The sequence below is a fragment of the Pygocentrus nattereri genome, chromosome 5 (assembly GCF_015220715.1).
Source record: "Pygocentrus nattereri isolate fPygNat1 chromosome 5, fPygNat1.pri, whole genome shotgun sequence".
NCBI lineage: Eukaryota > Metazoa > Chordata > Actinopteri > Characiformes > Serrasalmidae > Pygocentrus > Pygocentrus nattereri.
The window spans coordinates 546449-569586 of record NC_051215.1 but is presented as its reverse complement, the minus strand read 5'-3'; the positions used below and the strand labels follow the sequence as shown (position 1 = coordinate 569586).

Below are 23138 nucleotides of genomic sequence, written 5' to 3'. Positions count from 1 at the left end.
AGAGCAGTAAAATCATTCAAGCATGAAATAAATGGAAATATTGCTCCATGACACATTTAAATAATTTAAAGTTTAATTTAAAAAACCTGCAGAGCCATCATGGTGACATGATATATCCTGTATAAATAAATAAAAATAATGCATAGCCACGACTTATTAATGCGTGGGAACAAGATAATTAAGTCGTGGCCACGACTTAGTAAGGTGTGGGAATGAGATGACTTAGTAAGGCGTGGGAACAAGATAATTAAGTCGTGGCTATAACTTAGTAAGGCATGGGAACAAGATAATTAAGTCATGGCCACACCTTAGCAAAGCATGAGAACATGATCCTAATGCGTGGTCACGACTTAGTAAAGCATGGGAATGAGATGAGTAAGTGGTGGTCTTGACTAAGTAAGGCATGGGAACAAGATAAGTCGTGGCCATGACTTAGCTGTGACCTCGCATTAGGATCTCGTTCCCACGCGTTAATAAGGCGTGGCCACGCATTGTTGTTATTTATACAGGATGTCATCCTCGGGGCTCCGTGAAAAACAGATGACAGTGTCGATTATAACTTCAGTGTGATTCACCCACGTATGGATCAGATGCATTATTTGTGCGTATATTTTAAAACGAATGCCCCAGTCTTTGTGATTGAAGTCTGTATGTAGGATTTCTGTGACGGTGTGAGGTTTAAACTCTTTAATGGACCTAAAACGACAGAATTAAATCGGGTCCAGTTTAACCACCGAGACCAAAAGGCCTGGTTAGCATCATTAGCTGCCGGAGCTACAAAATAAAAGTCCCCGAACGCGTCTGCGCGAATTAACGGGTTAAATAAACTAAATAAATATGTGAACGAAGCCGAGACTTCAGGTAGTGTTAATAAAATGAGCTGAGCATTGTGTGTACGGGTGGGTTTTTTTTTGTTGTTTTCCTCCTGAAACTCTCCCCCGTGTGTGTGTGTGTGTGTGTGTGTGCGCGCGCGCGCGTGTGAGTGTGTGTAAAACAGTGAGGGAGCCCCGGTGTGTCTTCATTAGCTCATCATGGCGTTCACGTTCGCAGCCTTCTGCTACATGCTGGCCTTGCTCCTCACGGCGGCTCTCATATTTTTCGCGATATGGCACGTAAGTAGAGAAGCCCGGGGTCGCCTGGGCGCTCCGCTTTAGCGGGAGCGGGAGAGAGAGGGAGAGCGGGCCGGGATTGGCTGGTGTACCGACCGGCCCGGTCTTGGGCTGAGATGTGGAGCCGCTTTGTCCGGCCTGAGATGAGCGGGCAGTCGCCGCATTAACCTCTGACCGGCTAACCTAGACGACGAAGCTGAAGTCCGTTTCTTATTCGCCAGCTTCTTGATAAAATTTCCCCGGTCCACCTTAAATGGTGCAATTGAATTGCCGCACCGTTTAAGGTGGACCGGGAAAATCCGACCCAGAAGCTGACTCAGGCAGCAGGGCGGACCTGCGCGCCATGTACGATGGAACTGGAACCCTCGGACAGAACGCAGGCGGCTGACGAGAAGAGCCCGGCGGCAGCCGCGCCGCGCGGCCCGGCGGCGCCTGCAGCGATCCGCCCCGCTTTAGCATTAGCTTAGCAGTTAGCTTAGCATTAGCTTAGCCACAGATGGAGCGGTTGTGGCGCCTCGGACTGACCGCAGGGTCCTCATCCCAGTCCTGATGTCGTTCACACTCGTATCTCTGTGTTTCCACCCGCGGCGTTCGTGCGTGTAAAGGGAGCTCCAGCCCCGGTAATGAGCCCCTCTCCCCTCAACGGGGAACGGTGTGAGTGCCCGGGAGTGCCGGGTTTGGGCTCGGCTCAGCCCCGTGGCCATCTCCGGGGAATCGGCTGTTTTTCATGATATTCTTCCCGTGCGCAGTGCTGCTTATAACTGCCCACCGCGGGAAATATCAATATTAGCGGCTTTTAATTGTGCTCGAGTGATCTGAAGAGTAATTTCACTCTTTGAACTCACTCGTGTGGCGTTAACGTTAGCCATAAGCTAAACGCGTAAAGGGCAGTTTCACCGAATTTTCCAAATTTCCCCCGAGTGTGTGAAATGGGTCAGACTGAGCGGGAGAAATGAAACTGTAATCAAATGTTCATTAAAGCCATTTAGCTGTAGACTCTAATGATCCTGGCCCTCCTATTATTATTATTATTGTTATTATTATTATTATTATTATTATTATTATGGCTGTGGGACCAAAACCAAGGGGCCCTGTTAGTGTGTAGTTGGAGGACTTTATTGACACGAAACTAAGAAAATATCAACAAAAAGTAGTTTTTATTTATTCGTTACTGAGTTAGGACTGGTGTGGCCGGATGCTCGTCTGTTTATATTCTGTCACATTAACTCTCATTAAAAGCTAAGAACACCTTGTTCCCCGTAAAGTTACCGTGTCTGAGATTTAGTTGGGACACTTTATGTGGGAGCACATCCGAGTTTGTAGGAGACGAGATGTTATTTCAAACCACAATAAGTGACAAATTACATATTCCTATATTCAGTTATATAAAAAGGAATTCCCGCAGTGATTAAAACTCTGGACTTCAGGTGAAAAGTCGTTCCGAGTGGTTTGGAGTGAAACGGTCCAGACGTCTATACAGTGGTGGTGATGGGAACCAGGCGTCGCCATGACTACAACACAGATATAGACACTTTATTTACCATCCAGAACCACCAGAGAACCTACACGAGTCTTCTGAGCTTATCTGGAATGCTGATGATGGAAAATAGTGGAAAATCTGGAATAATGAGTTTTCTTTGGGGACTATTTTGCCGCACAGCGCCCTGCATGTCTCCCTCCACCATGAATGGAGTTGAAGTTCTCTAAACTCTCATAAAACAGCGTCTCAGTCATCAGGCAGTGAATTCAGAACCAGTTCATGTAGGAACTTTCTGTAGGAGCTTTTAGAGGGACGTCTGGTTCCCATCACCACCACTGTGAGGAGCTTTTAGAGGGACGTCTGGTTCCCATCACCACCACTGTGAGGAGCTTTTAGAGGGACGTCTGGTTCCCATCACCACCACTGTGAGGAGCTTTTAGAGGGACGTCTGGTTCCCATCACCACCACTGTGAACAGCTCTGACTCGGTAGATTTATCTAGAAACACCAAACCGCTCAGAACGACTCTGTTTACATCTGAACCGTTTAATATATGATGAATAAAATCAGTCGAGCTCCCTTAATGCTCCTAATTCTGCTTGACGGTACTCCAGTGTAAAATACTGTGTAATGTCTCTGACCAGCTTAATCTGGAGATGAATTTTGGCGGATTAAATCCTGGAGTATGAGGTTACTCTAACAATACTATTTATAACACTCTTTATTAATAAGGCAGTTTGTGATGGTGTTTATTACGCTCCACCTTCCATCTCTTTCTGTTGCGTAGTTAATAAGCTCTCTGGCTCCATCAGGACCGAATAATGGGCCTTTTCTTCTCCGGCACTGATCCTAAAACACATTATGCCCCATTTATGTCTGTAGTCTCACCATATCAGCCTGAGGCTGAAGTCACATGCTGTTGAAGTGAATTGGAGAAGTGAATTAGTGCCGGGCGGAATAACGCAGCAGGGTTCGGCTTAAGCTTCCCGCTCAGTTCGTCGAAACCATTTGGGTGACTATTGAGTTCTAGTGTTGGCAACATCAGCCTCACAACTCCAGTTCTGAACAAAGGAAGCAATCATTAGTATTTAATTTATATTAATACATGTGATCAGATGTATTAAATACAATTTAGTGTGTGTGTTTGTGTGTGTATATATATATCGCTGTTGTCAGAAAACCTTGTATCTCCATTTTTGTCATTTTTTGTTTTTTGACACAATCTGAAAACGCCTGTTGTGCTTTACATTGTGTGTAAATTTCTTGATGAATGGACCAAAAGAAACGGCCCAAAATGACCTGGAAAGACGTCCGGTTCCATTCACTTCCATTAAAAGTACAGTGTGTTTTTTCCATCTCCTGTAAAGTCATCGTTTTGGAGATACGAGGCTTTGTTCCGACCACAGCGAGATAATGTTCAATAAATGAATCAGTTGTGATAATTATATGATGTGCATCATCAATAATGTTAATAATTAATTTTAGTCTCAGTTTGTAAATGTTTATATATCGGCAGTGACGGACCTGCGCGTGGAAACTGGGCGCCAGTTGCTTCTCGAGCACTGAAGCTGCTGTTAACGGTGCTGTGAATGTGTTTTGCTGCGTTTTGTAATGTTTTACTGTTTCCTGTGCAGATAATCGCCTTCGACGAGCTGAAGACCGACTACAAGAATCCTATAGACCAGTGCAACACGTTAAACCCGGTGAGTGAGCGAGCGAGCGAGCGAGTGGAGTGCATGCCGTTCGGCTCTCTCTCTCTCTCTGACTGCGGGTTTCTCCTCTCCTGATTCACGCCGGTCAGCCTCCGCACTGTACTGCTGATCTTAATACGGCTGGTCTTCAGCCGCTGTCGGCTTTCCAACACTAACACCCTTTCGTTTTGTTTTTTTTTGTTTCCTTATTTGCGTTTTGTTTGTTTTTTGATTTACTGCCTTTCCTTTTGTCCAATCGGCACAAAGACAGTTGAGAGGGTGAAAAAGATAAAGAGAGTCAGGCTTGCTCTGAAGGTTGGTACCAGTCCAGCTCGGTGTGTGTGTGCACGAGGAGAGAGTGTTTGCAAACGTCTTTTCAGTTAACTAACCCTAAGAACTGTAAACAAAGGAGCAGAGTTAGCTAGAACCCAGCTAGAACCGCTTAGAGCCTGCGCCGCCGTCTGTAGCGCTGTCATCTCTCCGCGGCGCTCTGTAGCCCAGTGCCTGCTCGGGATCGCGCGGTCAGGGATTCCCTGCGCATCCATCTGATTTCACACTGAATTGCGCCGTCAGTGACGACTTCCGAAACACATCCGTTCTGTGGCCGTTGTTCATTTCTGTCATTACATTTCCTCTTCAACTTCCTGTTGCGACCTAGAAAGGCAAACTGATCTGTCATGAGTACCGGACGCCGTGCGCGAGGCCAAAGTAACTGTCATGACTACCTGCTCAGTTTCCCTCAAACTAAAAAAACCCTACAAAGTTTTCAACTCAATAAAATCTGAGCTTCCTAATAAGCTACTAGCTCTATAATGTTCATATGATCCACACAGTCGCTCTGACAGACTGTAATACACTACAGGAAGCGTAGGGGGCGATACGGCTTCTACTGTTTCATTTAAAAAGCTCTATAATGTTCATATGATCCACACAGTCGCTCTGACAGACTGTAATACACTACAGGAAGCGTAGGGGGCGATACGGCTTCTACTGTTTCATTTAAAAAGCTCTATAATGTTCATATGATCCACACAGTCGCTCTGACAGACTGTAATACACTACAGGAAGCGTAGGGGGCGACACGGCTTCTACTGTTTCATTTAAAAAGCTCTATAATGTTCATATGATCCACACAGTCGCTCTGACAGACTGTAATACACTACAGGAAGCGTAGGGGGCGACACGGCTTCTACTGTTTCATTTAAAAAGCTCTATAATGTTCATATGATCCACACAGTCGCTCTGACAGACTGTAATACACTACAGGAAGCGTAGGGGGCGATACGGCTTCTACTGTTTCATTTAAAAAGCTCTATAATGTTCATATGATCCACACAGTCGCTCTGACAGACTGTAATACACTACAGGAAGCGTAGGGGGCGATACGGCTTCTACTGTTTCATTTAAAAAGCTCTATAATGTTCATATGATCCACACAGTCGCTCTGACAGACTGTAATACACTACAGGAAGCGTAGGGGGCGATACGGCTTCTACTGTTTCATTTAAAAAGCTCTATAATGTTCATATGATCCACACAGTCGCTCTGACAGACTGTAATACACTACAGGAAGCGTAGGGGGCGATACGGCTTCTACTGTTTCATTTAAAAAGCTCTATAATGTTCATATGATCCACACAGTCGCTCTGACAGACTGTAATACACTACAGGAAGCGTAGGGGGCGATACGGCTTCTACTGTTTCATTTAAAAAGCTCTATAATGTTCATATGATCCACACAGTCGCTCTGACAGACTGTAATACCCTACAGGAAGCGTAGGGGGCGATACGGCTTCTACTGTTTCATTTAAAAAGCTCTATAATGTTCATATGATCCACACAGTCGCTCTGACAGACTGTAATACCCTACAGGAAGCGTAGGGGGCGATACGGCTTCTACTGTTTCATTTAAAAAGCTCTATAATGTTCATATGATCCACACAGTCGCTCTGACAGACTGTAATACCCTACAGGAAGCGTAGGGGGCGATACGGCTTCTACTGTTTCATTTAAAAAGCTCTATAATGTTCATATGATCCACACAGTCGCTCTGACAGACTGTAATACCCTACAGGAAGCGTAGGGGGCGATACGGCTTCTACTGTTTCATTTAAAAAGCTCTATAATGTTCATATGATCCACACAGTCGCTCTGACAGACTGTAATACACTACAGGAAGCGTAGGGGGCGATACGGCTTCTACTGTTTCATTTAAAAAGCTCTATAATGTTCATATGATCCACACAGTCGCTCTGACAGACTGTAATACACTACAGGAAGCGTAGGGGGCGATACGGCTACTGTTTTATGTGAAAAGCGCTGTCAGTAATGCTTTGTAGGACGCCTGTTACAGTTTTATATAAATAATTATTTAAAGTATCAACAATTTAATTTTCTTTCTTTTGTTTGCTGAATGCAACAATTAACAGGACAAGCCTGAAGTGGCTAAATTAGCTGTTTAACTGTCTCACTTCCTCGCTGTTGATACTTAGTAGCTTCCAACTCACAACAGAAACGGCTCACGCTCAAATAAACAAACATCACTCGCCATCGCCCTCTAGAGGCGTCGTTAACAACCATCAAATAAACATCACTCGCCATCGCCCTCTAGAGGCGTCGTTAACAACCATCAAATAAATAAACATCACTCGCCATCGCCCTCTAGAGGCGTCGTTAACAACCATCAAATAAACACCACTCGCCATCGCCCTCTAGAGGCATCGTTAACAACCATCAAATAAACACCACTCGCCATCGCCCTCTAGAGGCGTCGTTAACAACCATCAAATAAACATCACTCGCCATCGCCCTCTAGAGGCGTCGTTAACAACCATCAAATAAACATCACTCGCCATCGCCCTCTAGAGGCGTCGTTAACAACCATCAAATAAACATCACTCGCCATCGCCCTCTAGAGGCGTCGTTAACAACCATCAAATAAACATCACTCGCCATCGCCCTCTAGAGGCGTCGTTAACAACCATCAAATAAATAAACATCACTCACCATCGCCCTCTAGAGGCGTCGTTAACAACCATCAAATAAACATCACTCGCCATCGCCCTCTAGAGGCGTCGTTAACAACCATCAAATAAACACCACTCGCCATCGCCCTCTAGAGGCGTCGTTAACAACCATCAAATAAACACCACTCGCCATCGCCCTCTAGAGGCGTCGTTAACAACCATCAAATAAACACCACTCGCCATCGCCCTCTAGAGGTGTCAACAACCATCAAATAAACATCACTCGCCATCGCCCTCTAGAGGCGTCGTTAACAACCATCAAATAAACATCACTCGCCATCGCCCTCTAGAGGCGTCGTTAACAACCATCAAATAAACACCACTCGCCATCGCCCTCTAGAGGCGTCGTTAACAACCATCAAATAAACATCACTCGCCATCGCCCTCTAGAGGCGTCGTTAACAACCATCAAATAAATAAACATCACTCGCCATCGCCCTCTAGAGGCGTCGTTAACAACCATCAAATAAACACCACTCGCCATCGCCCTCTAGAGGCGTCGTTAACAACCATCAAATAAACACCACTCGCCATCGCCCTCTAGAGGTGTCAACAACCATCAAATAAACATCACTCGCCATCGCCCTCTAGAGGCGTCGTTAACAACCATCAAATAAACATCACTCGCCATCGCCCTCTAGAGGCGTCGTTAACAACCATCAAATAAATAAATTTGCGCTTCAGCTTCTTTCCTTTTCTCTGAACATCAGCTCATCCCCACATCCTCCTCCAGCCTGAGCTACAGACGGCATTGATGCTGACAGGCAGGTTTGACTGGGTCATATTGGGGTAATTATCCTTAGAGTAAAGCTACTGTAGCAGCAGCAGCGCAGCATTTAAAGCCAGACCCATCCCATCCTCGTGTTTCCTGAGTTAGGAGGGTGTGTATCGTGGTTATAGCAGGTGTGTGTGTGTGTGTGTGTGTGTGTGCGCGCGTGTGTGTGTGTGGATTAGTTTATTTTGTGGTTTTTACACATTCAAACAGGTGTTAACTGAAAAGACTTGCAAATGCTCGCAGCATGCATGATCTCTTCCAGCCTTCCCTTTGTTTTGCATTCAGCTTGAGGGACTAACCCCGTCTGCAGCCCACGTTTGCTCTCCAGCTCCGACAGGACTCGACTGCCCTCAGATACTCCATCGCCGTGATCTTTACCAGAACCTGTTTAAAGCAATAATTTGGCAAAAATCCTCCCCCTCCTCCCACCTTAATCCAAGTGTTAAGAGCGGAATGATTCATTGGGAATTCAGTTTTCCCGACTCTTGCTGTCGACTGAAGCGGTGAAAAACACTGTTGTCGCCAGTTAGGAGTACAGAGCCCTCCTGACGCTGATCAGCTCTGCTCTGATGGTCCGCCAGTATCGCTGGTAATGCAGTCACCATGGCAACGTTTGCACGGCTTCGTGCCGCCGCTGGCTGTGCGCCGCTGTGAGGGGCAGAATGATGTTCTTCCCGACACGAGCGTGAATGCAGCACACGAAGCTTGCGCTCCACCCATAGCTGCATGCCTAGAGTCGCTATCGCTCCCAGGCACCGCGAGACGGACTGAAGCGTGTAGACGCTGGAGCCGCCGCCCTGGAGCCGGAAAAGTGGCCCTGATTTTAGATTTTTACATTTTTTTGCCAAATTATCGCTTCAGTGGGAATGAAACAGGCAAGTCACTGGGGCTTGTGGGACCTGTAGTCTGTCTGATTCAGGATTAGGCTTCAGTGTGGGATTACAGCAGGATCTGCAGATTACGCTGGTTTAATCCGGAGCTGAATTACGGCGGATTATAATCCTACAGGCTCAGATCAGAACTTCATTCAGGTGCTCAGGATCAGCTCACACGCCGTTAATCACTGACTCTGACTTTTCACCTTTAATAAGAACATTCAGACGAAATGCATGTTAAGACGAATAATGTGTGTGTCTGTATTTATGATATATAAGCTGTGTGTGTGTGTGTGTGTGTGTGTGTGTGTGGGTGAGAGAGAGAGAGACCCAGGAGGACCAGATGGACTTTAAGCTGCACACCTCAGCACTTTATACGGGGGGGGGTTAGGGTTAGGGTTAGGAGAGAGAGAGGAAGGGAAAGTGGGAGAGGGATAAAGAGAGGGGGAGAATAAATTAAAGACTTAAAGAGAAAGATGGGGGAGAGAGGGAAAGAAGAAATAAGAGAAAGGAGGGTAAAAAAGGAAAAAACAGGAGAGAAAGACGAAGAAGGAAAGAGTAAGGCAGGAAAATGAGAAAAGAGCGAGAAAGGGAGAGAGAGAGGAGAATGACGAGGAGATCAGAGGGATATTACTGTCCTATAAGACTGATGTTATTGATTATTTAATAGTTTTACTTTGTTTTAATCTGGATCACAAACTTTAATTATGTTGATTTAATGAATTAATCTGCATTGAAACCCTTTCACGCACCTTCCCACTTATTTCTGAACGTGTTTATTTCATTTCTCCTTGTTTTGCTTGGTGTGTGTTAGTGTTGGGTGATTGGCCCAGTCAAAACACACACATTGAAACCCGTGTTTACAGTAGGGGTGTAAATCTCTGATCACACTAACGCAGTTTAAATAGTTTCTTTGAAAATTATTCAAAGTTCACCAGTAAATCTGAAAACATGCATCAAGACTTGCAGGGAGAAAAATCCACATGTACTTGTGTTCCCCGTGGAGAACGTGGGGTGCTCAAACTCTTACACATAACTAGATACGCTATATTGCCGAAAGTATTTGGTCGTCCAGCTTCACACGCATATGAACATCCCATTCTTAATCCATAGGGTTTAATATGATGTCGGCCCACCCTTTGCAGCTATAACAGCTTCAGCTCTTCTGGGAAGGCTTTCCACAAGGGTTAGGAGTGTTTATGGGAGTTTTTGGCCGTTCTTCCAGAAGCACATTTATGAGGTCAGACGCTGATGTTGGATGAGAAGGCCTGGCTCACAGTCTCCACTCTAATTCATCCCAAAGGGGTTCTATGGGGTTGAGGTCAGGACTCTGTGCAGGCCAGTCAAGTTCTTCCACACCAAACTGGGTCATCCGTGTCTTTATGGACCTGCTTTGTGCACTGGTGCTCAGTCATGGTGGAACAGGAAGGGGCCGTCCTCAAACTGTTCCCACAAAGTTGGGAGCGTGAAATTGTCCAAAATCTCTTGGTGCTGAAGCTTTAAGAGTTCCTTTCACTGGAACTAAGGGGCCGAGCCCAACTCCTGAAAAACACCCCACACCATGATCCCCCCTCCACCAAACTTTACACTCGGCACAATGCAGTCAGACAAGTACCGTCTCCTGGCAACCGCCAAACCCAGACTCGTCCATCGGATTTCCAGACGGAGAATCGTGATTGGTCACTCCAGAGAACACGTCTCCACTGCTCTAGAGTCCAGTGGCGGCGCTTTACTCCACTGCATTCCACGCTTTGCACTGCGCTTGGTGATGTAAGGCTTGGATGCAGCTGCTCGACCATGGAAACCCATTCCATGAAGCTCTCTACGCTGTTCTTGAGCTGATCTGAAGGCCACATGAAGTTTGGAGGTCTGTAGTGATGGACTCTGCAGAAAGTCGGTGACCTCTGTGCACTATGCCCCTCAGCATCCGCTCACCGCTCTGTCATTTTACGTGGCCCACCACTTCGTGGCTGAGTTGCTGTCGTTCCCAGTCGCTTCCACTTTGTTATAATCCCACTGACAGTGGACTGTGGAATATTTAGTAGTGAGGAAATTTCACGACTGGACTTGCTGCACAGGTGGCGTCCGATCACGGCACCACGCTGGAATTCACTGAGCTCCTGAGAGCGACCCATTCTTTCACTAATGTCTGTAGAAGCAGTCTGCAGGCCGAGGGGCTCGGCTTTATACACCTGTGGCCATGGAAGTGACTGGAACCCCTGGATTCACTGATTTGGATGAGTGACTGAATACTTTTGGGAATATAGTGTATAATAAATGCACGTTTAGATTTCTGAAGAATTTCAGTAAATTAGCAGGCACTTTGCTGAATATCATATTTTATTTTAATCTCTTCTGCACCATAAAACTGCTTGAGTCTCTAAACCACCGCACTGGATAAAACCTGCTAGTTTGTGTGGAGTTTTCTGCTGAGGTTGCCAGTCCTTTTCCTATCACCCTCCTAATCTGTAGGATCCAGTGACATTCAGAGGAAGCGTTAAAAACATAAAGAGTGATTTATTTCTTTATAAAATGCCGTTCATGTTACCGCACAGAGGAATGATGCACAAACTGTTGTACTGCTTAAAAACGTTCTGAGTTAAATCGGCGACGTCCGACGCGTCACACGCCGCTTTACACCCCTAATACGTCTATATTCATACGCATTACCTTACAACCCCCCCCCTCCCTTTGTTACATCATGCTCTCCCTGCATGGCCTTCTTGTGGTTTTCCCATCTGGCCGCTTCACTCGGACTCCGCAGGGATTTGCTTTGACCCCTCGCGCACCCCCTCCCAGCATGCCTTCTGCTTCCGCTCTGTGTGTGTTGGGATGCGGGTGGTTGTTAATGTACACGTTACCTAAAGCCTTTCTGATTGTAGTTTAGGGAAACTACTTTCCCACAGCGTCAGATCTCAATCAGCCGAGATGAGAGTTTAGCACTGGAGCTACGAGGCTAATGCAGCTAACGAGAGATGGAAGCGTGGTCCCCACCAGTTAGCACGGTGCTAACTGCATGCATGTGTCCATGTTTGTAGATGACGGATTACTGAACAGCACAGACGCTGATTTACGCTCGCAGTTAGCACCATGCTAATTAGTCACTATAAGCTTCCTTAACTCGTTAGCTACATGAGCTATGGGCTACAGTGCTACAACTAAACGAGCAAACACCAAACGAGTCTGAGTGACCTAATTTGGGGTAACTAAGGGGGTGAAATTGGTTTTGTTTTTTTGAGCTGTGGTTAATTTCTTAAACATTGGTGTTAAAGAGAGACGTTTATTCGGAATAGTTCACTTTCACCGAAGCGTTCCGACAGACGCACGTTCGTCCGTCGCTGCATGACGTGGAGACCAGGGGTTACACACCATCAGAGTTACAGATGACGTCCTGAATAAAACCCCAGGAGAAGAAAACGCTTTGCAGCGATCCCTGGATCGCACAGCTGGCCTTCAGGGAACCGGAGATACGGACCGTGGAGTCTCGCAAACCTGGGCGCACCGTAGTCGACGGAGGTCTGGAAAGCCGGAGTGGTTTAGAGCGCCGTAACTCGGAGAAAATAGGAGCAACTGACTTCTAACTGTACAGAATTACTGGGCGTTGAGCTGCTTCTCCAACCCCGCGGGACTCGCTGCAGGCTGAGATAACGACGTTCAGTATCTGATCTTCGAAGCTCTGTAGATCAGCAGAGACTCCGCAGGTCAGTGGAGCGTCACTCGCCCTTTAGGGTCGCATTACTGGCCTTCAGAGAACCAGAGATCGTCGACTCGTCAACATCAAGATTAAAGCGTCATCGCCGAGCAGTAAAGTCGACTAATTGTCCAGTCTGTGCGCCCCCTAGTGGCAACATGTTAGTTTGTTCACGTAACGTTGAGAACAGAGAGATGTTTTTTCGTTGGTTTTGGAACCACATATAATACAACAGTAAGAAAGACGGAGATTTATAAAAAAATACAGTGAAAAATGAGATAAAGATTTAAATAAATGACGTTTGCCCTGATGACACCGTGTCAGCAGAGAGTTTGTACATCATTCGTCAGTCTGTTGAGCCCAGCACAGAAAACATCTAATTGGATTTTTGTTAATCTGGATTGGATTATATTGTGAAATCGTTGCCTGTTTCAGAGCTTTAATCCAATCCGGATACAGGATATGATCAGAGAGGGTTTTAGGAGTGGGGGGTAAGCCGATGGGGTGGGGGGGTAATTCCGCATATTGTAACCCTATCTAGCCAAAGGTGACTCTTCATAAGCTTTATATGTGTAATCAATAGGTGGAAGTGACAGTATTGATCCCAGAGCCGATCATCAGTATTGAAAGTGTGCTGTGTGGATGTTGCAGCTGGTGTTGCCGGAGTATCTGATCCACGTGTTCTTCTGTGTGATGTTCCTTTGCGCCGCTGAGTGGCTCACGCTCGGACTCAACATGCCCCTGCTGGCCTATCACGTCTGGAGGTAAATGGGCGCCGCACTCTTCTGCTATTTTCTGTTACCTAATTCAGTTAAAATGAGTAACTGTGTGTGTGCGCGTGTGTGTGTGTGTGCGTGTGTGTGTGTGCACGTGTGTGTGTGCGCGTGTGTTTGCTTGTGTGTGTGCTTGTGTGTGTGCGTGTGTGTGCGTGTGTGTGCGTGTGTGTGCGTGCGCGTGTGCCTACAGGTACATGAGTCGTCCCGTGATGAGTGGTCCGGGCCTGTATGACCCCACCACCATAATGAATGCTGATATTTTGGCGTACTGTCAGAAGGAGGGCTGGTGTAAACTCGCCTTCTACCTCCTCTCCTTCTTCTACTATCTCTACGGGTGCGTATCGCATGGACCAAGCTCACCACTGCCATAGCAAATAAAACGCCACAATAAGAGTCCTTGGGGACGACACCCGGTGTTATTAATATACTGTTGTGAACGGTTTGTTCTGCTCCTGATGTCAGCGAAATAATGTTAAGTCTACAATAAATAACGTTAAATATTTTAAAATAAAGTATAAAATAAATTCAGATAATTACATTTATGGATTATTAGTATTAGTGTTAAATATTGGCCCAGAAATTAAATTTGCACATCCCTTATAAAAAAGGAACAATTATACTATTACTAATACAGCTAGAATTACTGTTAATAACTCTAATAATAGTAGTAATATTAATAGCATATAATATGATATGAATACATCAAACCAACTGCTCTGTTATTCTTATTTAACTTAACATTTGGCTGCTTTGGGCTTCAGAACCTGTAAGTGCCTCTAAGTCTTCTTTAAACCTCAAAGGTGTTTTACTGACGCGCCACCAAAGCGACCAGCTGTTTGCGACTCGCTGGGATGAAAGTAGAGCGTTCGGTTAAGCCACGCAGCTGCTGCAGATTTCGAAAGGATAAAAATATAAACGCTGCTCCAAAACGAGGACACGTGGGTCTTTACTGCACTCAAGTCATTAAAACGTTCAGAATGTTTTATGTTTTCAACCAAACTTAGTCCGGTTAGGATGATAATCTGGAATAGATACTGAACTAAACTCAGTCCGGCCTGAAGTCGTCATGGAGACCAAACAGATCAGATTCGAGACTTTAGAGGTTTTCTGTAATATGACCCCTGAAATCAGCGGGGACCCCCACTTCCCCACTAAAAAGAGCTCTTAGAATTTGTTGTGACTTTGGTGACTGTTCTGATGTTTGTTTGTTTGTTTGTTTGTTTGTTTGTTTAGGATGATCTACGTCTTGGTCAGCTCTTAATCTGGACGCCGCTGGTTTGGAGAGACGCACGGGCTGGAACAAGAGTTGCACCGGCAGAGCTGAGTTTGGACTGAATTCGGACGCCTCTCCCAGTGCAGTGCGGTTCTCGGTTCTATTCCAAAAGGACACCTTCATCACCTGGGGGGGTGGGGTGGGGGGGGGGAGCAAAACTGGACACAAGCGGCCGCCACTGGCCCCCACACATACACTCATTACACAAACAGCACGACATGAACTATTACACTAGCTCAGACCCCCCCCCCCCCCCATCCCCTGTATTGCTGTTTGTTTTTATTTCTATCGAGTGATATTTGATACTTCTAACTGAAATAAAGGCGTTTTTGTTTTTTTCCTTCCTTTATTTTTGACATTGTTTACTGAAACGCTGTGTTAGCCTTTCACTAGGTTGTTTTGTCAGACAGTAGCTGTTCTGGTTCGTCGTGTGCCGAGTTCCTCCTGACGCGTCCGTTTCTCCCGTCGGGCGGTAGAGTGCTTGGGCCCCTGACGTTGCTGTTTAGCGCTGGGCTGCTTTCACTGAATGCATGAGTTAATTAGCGCTAATGATGATTTGACGGCTTTCAGAGCTTTTCAAGCTGCAAAGATCTGCTTTTAAATGTGTTCTGGGTTTAAAATGAGTTGCTGTGATTTCATTTCTCATTCTTATTGTTTTTTGATTGTCTTTCACGTGAAGGCCGAATGTAGAGACGCTCTTATTAGGCGCAGCCGTCCTGACGGCGGGGCCGTGTTTAACGCCCGGCTGGGTTTATTAACGTTCCCGTTTAAAGTGATAGTTTAGCAGCTGAATGACCTCCGTTTCACCCCTTCATCGGCTCGGGCATCTCCAGGATCTGGAGTTTGCTTCTTCAGTTTTTCCGCTCGGCTGTGGATCTTAACGTAGCTGTAGTGATGATGTTTAGTCCAGGTTTATAGTCGGACATCAGAGTCGGGTCTGAGGCGCCGAGTGTGATGACAACTCGTGGTTTTGAGCTTCGGGATCGCATTAGCGTAGCACCAGAGGGGTTCTGCTGTTGTGATGTGAAGCTTATGACAACGGAAGAACCTGTTTAGGTTCTTTTGAGTGTTCAGGGTTCTGCGGAGAACCACTGTCTTTACTAAAGAACCTTTGAAGCACCTTATTTTTTTAAGTGTGAGGGTGAATGTAGTCGTAGCCGTAGCCAGACTATCTCTTTAAAGTCCCAGTCAGGAATTCTCAGGCCAGTTCCTGCAGCCCAACAAGAGCGCGGCGTCTATAATCAGCGGTTTGTGCGTTCAGCAAACTTCATGTTCCTGATCGAGGCTTTAATTTCGCTTCTTGATGTTCAGATCGTCTCTTCTGCTCGGTTCCTCAAGCTGGTGACACTCCAGGCCAAAAACCATCTGAAATCCATTCAGCAAGACTGAGCTGCGACGTTCCGTCTGAATCGGTTTAATTCACTCTCACAAAGCGCGGGTCGGTCTCCTACTGTAGAAAGGAGACGAGTGAAGCTCGGCTTCGTAGAGTCGGGTGTGTGAAGAGGTTTGTGTCTCACTGAGCTGGTGGAGAGAGTGTGTGTGTGTGTGAGTGCATCGTCGCTCTGAAGGGTGTGTGTACGAGCCTCTTGAGCTAGAAATGAGCTGTTCACCCCTCAATCCACCGCAGGACGAAATGACAATAAACTGATTCCACCTTCTCTAACGTGCATTTGGGCCGCTGGACTTTTTCTTTCTTGTTGAAGTAGCAGTCATGGTAAAGATTCGCCGCTAAGCACCTAAAGCATTTAATGCATTGCTTCATTACTTAAAGGGGAACTCCACCAAAAGTTCCACTATTGGTCTGTTCATCCTGAGAGTGTAACACCAGGCAAAGGGCAACTGGACTTTTCAGACGAGGCAAAAAACCCAAACAAGGAAAGATCAAGTTTTTGTGCGCTGGCCTATTTATCAATAATTTATTAGATACCATCACTGTGGGAAATACCGCCAAATAAGCTGGTGTTACAGCGGCGCTATTTGGAGTCGCTAAACTGCACTTAAACGTGGTTCTTCACGGGTTCTTCAGTAAAGAAAATGGTTCTTAATAGAACCACAAACACTTGAAGAACCCTTTGCAGGATTAAAGAGTTAGTGACCCTTATTAGCCCCACAACGGGGAAATCTCACCTCCTCATTTAACCCATCCGTGCAGTGAAACACCACACACACTAGGGGGCAGTGAGCACACTTGCCCAGAGCGGTGGGCAGCCCTATCCACGGCGCCCGGGGAGCAGTTGGGGGTTAGGAGTCTTGCTCAAGGACACCTCAGTCAGTCTGGGGATCGAAACGGTGACCTTCAGCCCACGACTGCCCCCAGATCCCTCTATTGTGAAACGGCTCTTCAGATTGATGGATGTGCTGCAGGTGCTTCCATACAGAACCTTTTGGGAAAGGGTTCTTCTATAGTAACAAGCCTGACATTGTAAAAGTAGCAGAACCCTTTTAAAAAGGTTCTATACAGAGCCCTTGTCTTTACTAAAGAACTATTATCTGTACCTACTGGCATCCCAGGGGCTCCTCGAAATCCACCCACTAACAACCAAGACGGAGTCCAAGATTAAGATTAAGATTAAAACCACACTTTCATAAATATTCATGAAATGTTGCACCACCAGCTTCGTAAATCTGCTCATTCGCTCAAAACGCGCGGAGACGCTGTTCACAGAAGAGTTTAATGAAGCTGTAGAAGATCAAAGCCGTTCGCTGAGAAACATTAAAGCATATTTAATCTCTTAAAGATGAAGGCCTGGTGCTCGGTGTGTCCGCAGGCTGGTGCAGAGGTGCTGGATAAGCTGGACATTAAATCAAGTAGAGAATAAACAATCAACGTTTAAAGTGCCAAAAACCCGCTAACTTCCTCCGTTTCCATGATCGCAGTGCTAAAACGGAGAGCGGCGCTCCGGATCAGATTCCGTGGATTTAAAAGCGATGATTAGCGCAGACTCAGCGTCTCTATCTGGAGACGGATCGCTCCGAAACGGTCCCTTTGGTTTCCTGATAGGCTGCGAGCTTCTCCCGGAACTCGTGGAGGAAGTTGTACTGCTGTGAGGACAGAAAAAAGAGGAAGCGTCTCAAACACAGCCTGGCTGGTGTCCAAACGGCAGGGCTTATGGAGCAGCATTCCAGTTTAGGTCATGTTTAAGTTCAGTTTAGGTCCAGTTTAAGTTCAGTTTAGGTCCAGTTTAAGTTCAGTTTAGGTCCAGTTTAAGTTTAGGTCCAGTTTAAGTCCAGTTTAGGTCCAGTTTAAGTCCAGTTTAGGTCCAGTTTAAGTCTAGTTTAAGTTCAGTTTAAGTCCAGTTTAGCAACACAAGCTAATCAGGTACTGTTCAAATTATCTTTGAGATGAAATCGGGATTTTCAGCAATAAATTCACCCAATTACCCCCCTTACCACAAAAATACCCAATTACCCCCCTTACCACAAAAATACCCAATTACCCCCGTTACCACAAATATACCCAATTACCCCCCTTACCACAAATATACCCAATTACCCCCCTTACCACAAATATACCCAATTACCCCCGTTACCACAAATACATCCAATTACCCCCGTTACCACAAATATACCCAATTACCCCCCTTAGCACAAATATCTTCTTAGTTTAGCACCGGAGCTACGTGCTACATCCGGATTAAATCCGACTCCCAGATGAACACCGTATGTGTTTGTGCAGAGTAACATGCTGATGTTCTAGTGCAGTAACCCAGCATCACTGCGGCTCGCGTTATCTAGCTCACTGAGAAACTGCGATGCTCTTCAGATTGATGGTTCCAAATAGAACCTTTTTTGAAAATGGTCCTATACAGCGCCGAAAAGGGTTCTTCTGTTGTTACAAGCTTGACATCAGCAGGAACACTTTTCGGTGCCATATACATTCTCCGTTAATTCTCAGAACCATTTCACCATGCCAAGAACCCCTTAACCATGCAGATGGTTCTGTAGTGAACTCATGGTCCTAACAGATCCTCTGCCTTCACTAAAGAACCCTCTGTTTTAAGTGTGTGAGATGGATCAGAATAAAGAGAAGTGTGGTTCACCTTGACGGTCTGGATGGCGCCGCTTCCTCTGAGCTCCCTCAGGATGTCTATGGCCTTACTGGGCGTCATGGAGACGGACAGGTGCAGCAGCAAACACGCAGCGACTGCGACACACAGTGCCATACAGTACAGTGTAGTACAGTACAGTACAGTGTAGTACAGTACAGTACAGTGTAGTACAGTACAGTACAGTGTAGTACAGTACAGTGTAGTACAGTACAGTAATGCAGTGCAGTACCATATAATACAGTACAGTAAGCATAAGCTGCTACAAATATAAGACATAAATATTCCCAGACAGTTTAGTGCTGTGATACTCACTGAGTCCAGAACGGCCGAGACCCCCATAACAACTGCAGGAGAAAAAGGACCACCATCAATAAAAGGCCTCATCCACACCTGCTTTAACATTAAGGCCCATTTGTCAACCTCACTTCATCCCTTAAAAACCAGACAGGCTGTTTTTTGCAATTTAGAATGATATATGTAAATTAGCTCTGTTCTGATTGGCTACTCTGTATTGCATTTCAAACAACAAGCAATCTGGGCTGAAGCAAACTTCAGAGTCAATGAACAGAGCAAAACTGCTGTATACACATTTATTTATAAATATGTTAGTTGCTGTGACATCACAAAAACAACACATTCAAAACGGGCTGATTTTGTAGCTTATTCTCCCTGCATGGACTGAGGAGTGAGGACTGAGGAGTGAGGAGTGAGGAGTGAGGAGTGAGGACTGAGGAGTGAGTAGTGAGGACTGAGGAGTGAGGACTGAGGAGTGAGGACTGAGGACTGAGGAGTGAGGAGTGAGGACTGAGGAGTGAGGAGTGAGTAGTGAGGACTGAGGAGTGAGGACTGAGGAGTGAGGACTGAGGACTGAGGAGTGAGGAGTGAGGAGTGAGGACTGAGGAGTGAGTAGTGAGGACTGAGGAGTGAGGACTGAGGAGTGAGTAGTGAGGAGTGAGGACTGAGGAGTGAGGACTGAGGAGTGAGTAGTGAGGAGTGAGGACTGAGGAGTGAGGACTGAGGACTGAGGAGTGAGGAGTGAGGAGTGAGGACTGAGGAGTGAGGAGTGAGTAGTGAGGAGTGAGGACTGAGGAGTGAGGACTGAGGACTGAGGAGTGAGGAGTGAGGACTGAGGAGTGAGTAGTGAGGACTGAGGAGTGAGGACTGAGGAGTGAGTAGTGAGGAGTGAGGACTGAGGAGTGAGTAGTGAGGACTGAGGAGTGAGGACTGAGGAGCGAGGAGTGAGGAGTGAGCGCTGCTAACACTGAGCACTGAAGATGAGGCGCTGATGTTCACGGCAGGACAGTTCAGCCTCTCTACAGCCTGATTTACAGAATAATCACCGTATCAACGTTTATATCTCGATATTTTATGGAGTCGAGCAAAGTCGAATATACGACTCTACCTGTACTTTAGGGGTGGAGTCTGACACCCCTGATCCAGCCCCTTCAGCAAACACTGTTCTACCTGTCTGACTCCGCTGACCCCAGCTAAGCAGGTGTAAGGGAGCTTTACTCTGCTGGAACTACTGAACACGGCAGTAATTAAAAGGTTTTAGACAGAGTTATCAGCCAGTACCTGCGGCTGGGAGTGTCCAACGTTCCTCAAACTGGCGTTTAAAATAAACGTAAATGTGTGTTCCTTCTTATTGTATTTACATACATTTATTCTAATAATTTAGTGTTTTTACCAGCTAAACCACTCACAGCCCAGAGAAACGGTTTTAATTAGCGTGCTTAAATACGTTAGAACTCTTATCAGCCAATCAGACTGTGTGGGCGGAGCTTACTGTTGTATAATTGTGCATTATCACACGTGTGCACACGACTCACTGTATGACGGTTCTGCGCTGGTTCTGCAGGCTGAGCTGGAGCTCCTCCAGGATGTGGCAGCACTGAGGCATCTCCGGGGCGCCCCCGTCAGGAAAGGGCAGGTGGTGCACGACGAGGCCGCGCTCTGTGTAGCGCTCCAACAGACACGGCACTCGATACCGCACCAGCTCCGCACGCGTGCAGAACACGAAGACGTCCTCCACGCCCTCCGCACACAGATCACCTACACACACAAAACACCACAGACGCTCTGTGAGAAAAAATGACCAATTAACACACAATTAAATATCGCTACTTAAGTGGATCTGAGAACAGCGCAGTCCGACGTCTCCGATCAGACTGAGGACCCAGAAAACCCTCTGAATAACGTTCCACTGACCAATAAATGACCGATATATTTCACCGTACGTCTCTCCTCTCAGTGTAAACTGGGCGTTCCTAATCTTGGGTAGTGCTTCTGTAATCGTTCCCCTGACCAATCACAGGGCTGCGTCTCTGGATGACAGTGTTAGTTCTGTTTGAGGGCGGAGCAGGCTGGGAGTGTTGGACAGAGAGCTGTCAATCAAGCTGCTCATTAGTCACGCCCACACAGTTCTCAGACGGAGCTGATCTGCAGACTTTAAACCTCGTTTTATCAAATTTATATCTTACATTTTTCGTTCAAGCTTTGCTGGATGTTCAATATAAACTCAAGTTTAGTGTCGTACAAATATTTTCATATTTTAGTTTCTGAGACTTTAGACCTCCACAAACTTTCTGCCTGCTCCAGTTCAGGCAAACTCCCGACACTATCCGGTTTGAGGATCACTTACCAACATCTTTCTCCAGGTTTCTTCTGATGTCTTTATATCTGCAGCCTGTGAGGGTCAGAGGGAACTTTAAGGAACAAAACAACTAAAAAAAATATCTGTGGATGGCTTATCAATAGCCTATCAATAGCTTATCAATGACTGTGATAGCAATCACAGCAATAATACACAGCGCACATTTACATCCTGTAAGTTCATGTGTTCATGCGTTACCTGGCAAAGAGCAAATTCCCAAAAACTGAGAGCACTCGACCACCGACAGGGACAACCTGAGAAAACAGAGTAATGAAAACACTGTGAAGGGAACCGGACTCTTCATAATGTCTGCTTAATTAACCGGTTCAGATGTAAACAGAGCAGTTCACAGCGGTTTGGTATGAAACTCTGTTCTAGATAAACTGACCGAGTCAGAGCTGCTCACAGTGGAGGTGATAGGAACCAGACATCCCTCTAAAAGCTCCTCACAGTGGAGGTGATAGGAACCAGACGTCCCTCTAAAAGCTCCTCACAGTGGAGGTGATAGGAACCAGACGTCCCTCTAAAAGCTCCTCACAGTGGAGGTGATAGGAACCAGACGTCCCTCTAAAAGCTCCTCACAGTGGAGGAGATAGGAACCAGACGTCCCTCTAAAAGCTCCTACAGAAGGTTAAAGAAATGTGAACCATTTCACCCCAAACTGCGCTGAATCTCTCCGCTCACATCTCAAACTCGTGTGTTTAAGAGGCTCACCAGGAGATCTGCAGAGGAGTGTGTTCTTCATCTCCTGCCTCCTCCTCTTCATCAGACGAATCAAACTCACTTATCTTCATCACTGCTAGAGAATGAATGAATAAATAAATAAATAAATAGTGACTTTTTTGGGTTTTATATGAAAACAACAGAACATAATTCCCGCCATGTGGCTCCAGCATGCACAGCTAATCAACGCACTCCCAGTGGACGCACTGGACGCTTACGTTCACATAGCTGTACATCCAAGTTGATGATGTCAGTAATAGTTATTTTTCATATTTCTCTCTGTTATTGCAGCATGTCTGCGTTGTTGGCTGTGTGGTGAAAGTCGTTTTATATGACTAGATTAATACTCAGTTTCTCCTGCTACTGTTAAACCTCATCACCTGTCTATAAAGCCCTCTGAGCTGCCACCGACATGAAAGGGTGCTCTGTAATTAATGACATTATTATCACTATCATTATTATTGTTATTAACGTCATTATTCCCACAAAATATGCTTTACTTTGTATATAATTCCATCTATTATGCCATTTTCATTAAGAAAGTGTGCAACTCAAATGTATTTCCTAATTCAGGCAGGAAAAGTAACTTATAAGTTAATGATTTTGGAGGATTTCAGTCTTTATTCACTGCCCTGAGGAGAAAAGCTGGAGGAATACAGTCTTTAATCGTTGGTCTGAGGAGAAAAGCTGGAGGACTACAGTCTTTAATCGTTGGTCTGAGAAGAAAAGCTGGAGGATTTCCGTCTTTAATCGTTGGTCTGAGAAGAAAAGCTGGAGGATTTCAGTCTTTAATCGTTGGTCTGAGGAGAAAAGCTGGAGGAATACAGTCTTTAATCGTTGGTCTGAGGAGAAAAGCTGGAGGAATACAGTCTTTAATCGTTGGTCTGAGGAGAAAAGCTGGAGGAACACAGTCTTTAATCGTTGGTCTGAGGAGAAAAGCTGGAGGACTTCAGTCTTTAATCGTTGGTCTGAGGAGAAAAGCTGGAGGACTACAGTCTTTAATAGTTGGTCTGAGGAG

The 23138-nt window shown here is 45.9% G+C and overlaps 2 protein-coding genes across 5 annotated transcripts in view; one reads left to right on the top strand and one right to left on the bottom strand.

Annotated features, from left to right (window-relative positions):
* Nucleotides 1-957: 957 nt before the first annotated feature.
* cnih1 (cornichon family AMPA receptor auxiliary protein 1) lies at nt 958-16362 on the top strand. 2 transcript variants are annotated; one of them, XM_037538835.1, is made up of 6 exons: nt 958-1112; nt 4223-4291; nt 4547-4594; nt 13298-13410; nt 13613-13756; nt 14656-16362. In XM_037538835.1, exons 1-6 carry the CDS (start codon nt 1032-1034, stop codon nt 14681-14683), a joined length of 483 nt encoding a protein of 160 aa, XP_037394732.1. In that variant the 5' UTR covers nt 958-1031; the 3' UTR covers nt 14684-16362. The 2 variants fall into 2 exon arrangements, with proteins under 2 accessions (XP_037394732.1, XP_017537918.1); XM_017682429.2 differs by lacking the exon at nt 4547-4594 and having other exon boundaries at nt 959-1112.
* Nucleotides 16363-17348: 986 nt separating this feature from the next.
* cdkn3 (cyclin-dependent kinase inhibitor 3) overlaps nt 17349-23138 on the bottom strand; it is a 7720-nt gene continuing 1930 nt past the window's right edge. The window contains exons 2-8 of one of the 3 annotated variants that reach the window (XM_017682426.2): nt 22112-22196; nt 21596-21651; nt 21386-21430; nt 20574-20796; nt 19057-19088; nt 18736-18839; nt 17349-17734 (exon numbers count right to left, since the gene is read on the bottom strand). In XM_017682426.2, the coding sequence (XP_017537915.1) occupies nt 17648-17734; nt 18736-18839; nt 19057-19088; nt 20574-20796; nt 21386-21430; nt 21596-21651; nt 22112-22191 (627 nt within the window). In that variant the 5' untranslated portion in view covers nt 22192-22196 and the 3' untranslated portion in view covers nt 17349-17647. Of the gene's footprint in view, nt 17738-18735; nt 18840-19056; nt 19089-20573; nt 20797-21385; nt 21431-21595; nt 21652-22111; nt 22197-23138 lie in introns of all 3 variants that reach the window. The other 2 variants (XM_017682425.2, XM_017682424.2) reach the window with 2 other exon arrangements.